The sequence below is a fragment of the Electrophorus electricus genome, chromosome 17, assembly GCF_013358815.1.
Source record: "Electrophorus electricus isolate fEleEle1 chromosome 17, fEleEle1.pri, whole genome shotgun sequence".
In the NCBI taxonomy this organism is placed as follows: domain Eukaryota; kingdom Metazoa; phylum Chordata; class Actinopteri; order Gymnotiformes; family Gymnotidae; genus Electrophorus; species Electrophorus electricus.
In genome coordinates this window covers 5,557,757-5,564,054 of record NC_049551.1, presented here as the reverse complement: position 1 = coordinate 5,564,054, position 6,298 = coordinate 5,557,757, and the positions used below count along the sequence as shown (strand labels likewise).

The window sequence follows — 6,298 nt, the reverse complement described above, 5'->3', positions numbered from 1 at the left end:
GCTAAACTATGTAGAAATTCTTTGAAAACCCTTTCTAGTCTTATGAGTTTCAGTTTCTTTTGAGGTCCCCTGAAATCTCATTTGATTTGGCCATATTGTGCAGGCTGAAGCAGAATTCTGTGGTAAAGAGCAGGTAAAATTTGTTTTTATGCTGAAACATACACTTTCACCGGACGTCATCACATAAGAGTGGGAAGAGCTAAATAAGATATGCGATCTCACGAAGTGCCCAAAGGGAAGGACCCTGGGATCTTATTCACAAAAGGGATATTCTCAGATTCTGAGCTAAAGGAGTTCACATTAACACAGCATGACCTTATTTTTGTCCAATCCTACTGAAGGTCATGCTTTATAAAACAGCTCCATATACTCTTAAAGGATCCAAAGTAGAGCATCAGCAAGACAGGCATGAAGCATGATCTGATGCAAGGTGAGTGTTTGGACTATGACTGTGGTTAGAAGTTTTTCACAGTGCTTTACTCAACTCCTGGATGTTGCTCGTGTGTGTTTTTTTTTTTCCTGAACAGGTCTGAGTTCACCCAAAAGCTGGAAAATGCTCTCTCAGCTTCTCTTCATCTCCATTGCCACAAATGCTGTTAGCAGTCAGCTAACGGCGGCTATTTGCGCTCCGTACATGAGAAAACCAGGTCTGGTAATGTACTAAGGGGCTTTTGATGACACACAAACAGATGTTTGGGCAGAAAAAACCTTACAAAAAAAGCACATGTTCTTTATCTGTGCAGCAGAGTGAAGTTAATGTCAAAATATTGCACATAAAAAATGTTCACATAATTGCCCTCTATTATAACCTTTTAAATGGGACTCCCCCCCCCCCCCCCAACATGAAATGGGTTCATGTAAAATTCAAAAATCATGAAGCTTGATTGTGTCATCAATGGCAGAGGGCATATGTAAAGTTATGAAAACTTGTCAACATAACTGTTCTTTCACTTTTTGATCAAATCTCTGTCCCTCTGACGCTTTATCTCTTTCTCCCTCTTTGGTAGAGATTATTGACATCTCTGTGGACTGTGGGACTACTTTCATTGGCCTGGCCATACAGATCTGCCCAGTTGCCTACATCGGTTACAATGAGTCACAGCTCTTCCTCAACAACATTATGGATGACCCAACCTGCAAAGGCTCCCTGGACTGTTCTGTGGCTCCGCCTGTGCTCCGCTTCAACTTCCCCCTTAACAGCACAAATGCCTGTGGCAGCAGTTTTAAGGTAGGACATGGATCTCTCACACAGTACAGCCACACATCAGTGTGACCTACAATACACACAGAGTAGGTGGTACAATGTTGAGAACTGTGTATTGTTAAGTGAACAGTCTAAGAAAGCCTTTCTTAGCCTTTGAGCTTAGTCAGTGCCAGATGGTGCACCCACACTGAGGTCCTGATCTATAAAAGCATAGGGGTAAAGAGCATGCCTTGTCTGTCTACTCAGGGTCAAGTTTTTGTTGCATAATGGCCATTGTTAAATGATCATAGAGTTTTCACTGGAATCGATGCTTTACCATTTAACAATTATGCGAGAGCCCTTCTGTGAGAAAATTCTTTTTTGTATTGAGATTTTTGTGTTGAGATACGCCTCCACAAATAAACAGCAAACTATCTGTATCAAATATTTACTCACTGACCAGTTCCGAACACCTGCCCTGTGGGAATGCCTTGTAGGTGTACAGTTAATGATTATACCTCACCTGTGCACCAGCGCAACAACCACTAAGGTGCCACTGCCACTCAGTGTCTTTGCTATGTGAAAATGTTCTGCCACCCAAACAATGCAGGTTAATAATTATCCTGTGGTGAGAGATGAGCACTGATGAATGGCACAGAGGGTGAATGACACACTACATCAGATGTGTCACAGTTTGTAATTGTTCACCTATAAAATGTAGCTTGGTGGGCATTTCTAATAAGGAACTGGAACCCTACTGTTTTTGTTAAAGTTTGTGTTATTTGTATTATTACAAAGTTTGTGATAATAATAATTATCATTATTGTGTGTTTTCTAAAACAGAAAAGACGATAAGTCATAGAAGCACCAAATGGTGGTTTTATGTTTTTTTCTTGAATTCCAATCTGTGACAGAATGAGGCTTAAGTGGGATGCGGGGATGAGGCACATTGAGACAAACGTCTTATTTAACACAAAACACCTACACTTGGCACACATGCTACATTACATCAAACAGCGACAAACATATGACAACACACGAGACATATATAGACACACACTCAAGATGATTACACACAACAAGGATTAGGTGGATGACACAAGAGGGCGTGGCACTGCCAACTGACACACACACACACACACACACACACACACACACACACACACACAGATGTTTGAGGAGGAGGGAGGGGCCGTATTGTGACACAATCCATATGATCAAAATTATTTTTTTCTCCTGAGCCAATGGCAAAAAAAGATCTATGCATTTTCTAAAGATAAATATTTCATACCACATTTTGCAAAGAGGTCCATGATTATTTATCTAATTCTCTTGTGGACTAAAACTGGATATGCATAGTTTGCAGGATATTCTGAAAAATTTGACAAAAATACTTAACGAGGGCTTTCTGTAACAAAAAAACAACCAAACAAAAAAACTGCATCATTCCATGCATTTGCCCCAGGAAGCATTTTATATTCATTTGGGCATTATTTAAGAATTGCTAAAACAAGTGTGTATACAATGATACTTTGAGAAAACAAGATATTTGAATTGAATTGGCTCATCATTCTGTGTGTCACTTTGATAGAATTATAACATCTTTTACTCTTATGATAGATTATGATGAAAATTGAAGGGTACATGTGGATTGGATTTACTCAAAATTAACATTTAAGGCAATGCATGTTGCACCAGTAAGTTAGTCCATGGTTCTGTTTTTCTCTGCAGACCACCAGCTCTGTAGGCACTGGAATATTGTCTGACATTTCCAGTGTCCAGACGATGAACGTCAGTGGTGTGGTGCAGTCATATGACCCCACAACAAGCACAGTCACATATTATGCTGAGCTGAAGTACTATTACGTGTGTTCCTATCCTCTGGAGTACCTGGTCAACAATACCCAAATGGATGTGTAAGCATTCCTTATGCTGCTTCCTTATGCCATATCAACAACATAATAAAGAAGAAGCTTGAGCTTGCCACCATTGTCTCTTATATTATACAACTTAACGAGACAGACAGAGAGAACTCACTGGGGAATGTGCTCTCTTGTTACTACAAGATTTCTAAGGCAACCAGTGGGGAAGCAGTGTTGGAGTGGGCAACCAATCAAAAAAGCACACAAAATATAAACATTACAGTTTTAACACTGCCATTAAAACAAAAATAACTTTAAAAGTAGTTTGGAGGCATTAAAATAATCTCAAAATAGTCAACAGTGGCAATATCTGGATTGTTTTATTACTAAAGTTTTAATAAATTGCTAATCTAACCACAATTATATTATTAGAGTCTTCACTTGGTCAACTCACTGACTGAAATTACATATAGGGAAGAAAAAGATACTCAACTACTCATAGTTAGCTAAATTAAATTTTATGTCAAATTTCATATTATCATATAAAATGTAGTTTTGTTTGCTAGGTTGCTATTTATAAATGTTATTAATGAAGTATATACTACATGATAATTTGACAAAGTAATTAGTAATTTTGTGAGAATTAGAAATTTTGACAGAAAATGTATATTTAAAGCAGCATGTATTATACACTTCATGAACCAAAATGCCATCAAGTTGGAACTTCAAGGTTACTTGGACTCTAGGTTAGCCGAAAACTCCAGGTTAGCTGAGTTCATGGGAAATAATTTAGTGAAGGGTTCCTGATAAATGGCCCTCTCAACCTTACCACGAATCGCACCTGAAGATTCTAGAGTGTGACGTCGTCTTCCACAGTCTGCCGGAGCAGCTAAAAGAAGAGCTCTCCAACCACTCTGTCCCTCGACTAGTACTAGATCACCTCTGTGATTCAAGATTGAACAGTAAGTGACTTCATTCTGGTTGTGTTAGGTTCACGGTTCTGTCTGTTTGTCCCGCCCAGTTCTGTCCTGTGTCGCTGATCCGATCTGGTGCTAAACCTCTTCATCCCTGACAGGTCGTCCAACGCCATGGCGGTCATGAACAACAACGGCAGCTTCATCAGTGCCCTCAGACTCCAGCTCTTCAGTGTAAGGCACCTGAGCAGCATTATCCCCTTATGCATGTCAACAAGTCAAGACCACTCGAATGTGCATCTCTGCTACAGATGGCACTTCAGTAATTATCCACCTCTGTCATTTTTATGGAAATTCTACAAACACAAAAACTCTCAATTAATGTCACTCTTCTGTTTTGTTTAGGATCCAAACTTCACCAAACCCATGATCATTCCTTATACAGGCATTGAACTGAGGACCAATATATATGTGCAGGTCTTTGCCATCAATATCATCACCCAGTACAACTCTGCTTTTTGGCTTTCTGGTTTGTTTTCAACATAAGGCAGCAGGGTGTATCTCTAGCTGTTGTGTCTATCTTGCTCTTGCTGGATTAAGTTTGAAAATGCTAAGTGCTAAATTCTAAATGATTCTTTCTCCACTTTAGTTACTTAGTGCTGCTGGACAGATGTTTCGCCTCCACTTCAGTTATTCCAGGCAATTCCACCATCTACAACCTCTTCGTGCCGTACGTTTTCACCTTAAACTTCATATTTCAGGAAAGATTCTACAAAAAATTCTTATATTCAGTTAGTAGAAAAAGTGTAGATGTTTGGTGATTTGGTGTTCCATAGGTGCTCAGTGAATCTCCTGACCAACGTGATCGAGAATGGTGTGAGTCGACGAGCTCGGTTCTCCTTCCCTGCTTTTCGCTTCACACAACAGTATAACCAGCTTGTCTCTACATATTACCTGCACTGTATCACGCGACTGTATGAGAGCTGTCTGCAGTACCTATACGGTGAGCTACTTTCTAACTCACCAAACAAGTAGCCTTTGGATTCTTCATTTGACATTGAAAATGGAGATCCATGTACCCACCTACAGACATCTTCCCATGCGTGCTTGTGTTGTGTTTCTCATGCCTACATTCTCCTCAGCTATGTCTCAATGGGAGAAAAAGAAGAGACGTGAATTCTGCTTCTTCGGGGCTCTCAGAGCCCACCACCCTCACGTCCCCTCCCATCATCACCAACGTCGAGACCCGTATGACCATCGACTTACACACACACACACACACAAACACACACACAAAATCACATTTATTTTTTCATTATTTGCTGAGCTTCAGCACTGCTGGGCTACATTGGTGGGCTAATTTAGTCAATAAAACACTGCGAGGATTATTCAACAAATTAAAACTACAATTAAGTTAATTGACAACCAATAGTAAAAACAGTGTCAAAACAGATAAGTTTGTCCATTAAACTTATCATAGAGTTCTAAAGTTATAATCTACTGGGAGTGATGTTTGGGTTCCATCCTAGTTCAAAAACTTTCATATGATCATTGGAATAATGATCATTGTGCAAAGTGGTTTGTTGGGTAACTTTTCATTTGGTTTCCTGTGTTTCATTTTAGTTATGTCATCAGATGGGAAAGGTAAGATTTGTCTTTCAAAACATTAACATTCAAAATGTTAAAATATTATGTCATTCAAAAAAATCTGTAGAGGCTTGTTATAGCTGCCGGTCTTACTCTGTCTCTGTATCTCTCTCAGACACATCTGGCAGTACTAGTTCACCCTCTTCTCTGAGACTGGGCGCAGCAGTGGGCACTCTGGTGTTCATCGGTTTTGTCTTTATTGGGATAGCTGCTGTACACAGCAAGAAGCTCATTTACAGAGTCTGTGGTAGAGTCTGCCACCACTAAGCTTCAGAGTTAAGGCACTACACGCCAATGCAGGCTCACTTGGAGAGTGGCCAATTGCTGACCTCCTTCCTAGAATGTAACAATAACAATATTACAATTAGCACCAGAATATATATATATATATATATATATATATATATATATATATATGCAATGATAGGTTATCATATATTATTTAGGATTTGTGCAGAAATAATGCAATGCATTATTAGCATATTTAATATAATATTTAATATTTAATATACCTTTTATATAAAAGGTTTTAACTTGTCTTATCATTTTGTGCAGACTTTGAATGTCAAATAAAACATCAAGACAAGTTGAACTAATTAGTATTTTTATGTTTTAACATGCTATTTTAGGACAAAATAAGCTGAAGGGTAAATGTTAGTTTTAACCTTTATAAAAGTATGCTATAATTAGGG

At 38.8% G+C, this 6,298-nt stretch overlaps 1 protein-coding gene across 1 annotated transcript; it reads left to right on the top strand.

The window, feature by feature from the left end:
* Positions 1-324: 324 nt before the first annotated feature.
* Positions 325-5,873, top strand: LOC113571603 (zona pellucida-like domain-containing protein 1). The gene is made up of 10 exons (XM_035535770.1): positions 325-430; positions 528-647; positions 1,008-1,228; positions 2,915-3,099; positions 4,121-4,193; positions 4,365-4,462; positions 4,609-4,689; positions 4,796-4,966; positions 5,119-5,207; positions 5,722-5,873. Exons 1-10 carry the CDS (start codon positions 409-411, stop codon positions 5,871-5,873), a joined length of 1,212 nt encoding a protein of 403 aa, XP_035391663.1. The 5' UTR covers positions 325-408.
* The last annotated feature ends 425 nt before the right edge of the window (positions 5,874-6,298 follow it).

What these genes read in the sequence shown, in the direction of transcription:
- LOC113571603 (XM_035535770.1), top strand. Translation starts at nt 409, where the DNA reads ATGAAGCATGATCTGATGCAAG. An exon ending in CCTGTGGCAGCAGTTTTAAG is followed by an intron (nt 1,229 to 2,914) that starts GTAGGACATGGA and finishes TTTTCTCTGCAG; the next exon opens with ACCACCAGCTCTGTAGGCAC. An exon ending in CATCACCAACGTCGAGACCC is followed by an intron (nt 5,208 to 5,721) that starts GTATGACCATCG and finishes TATCTCTCTCAG; the next exon opens with ACACATCTGGCAGTACTAGT.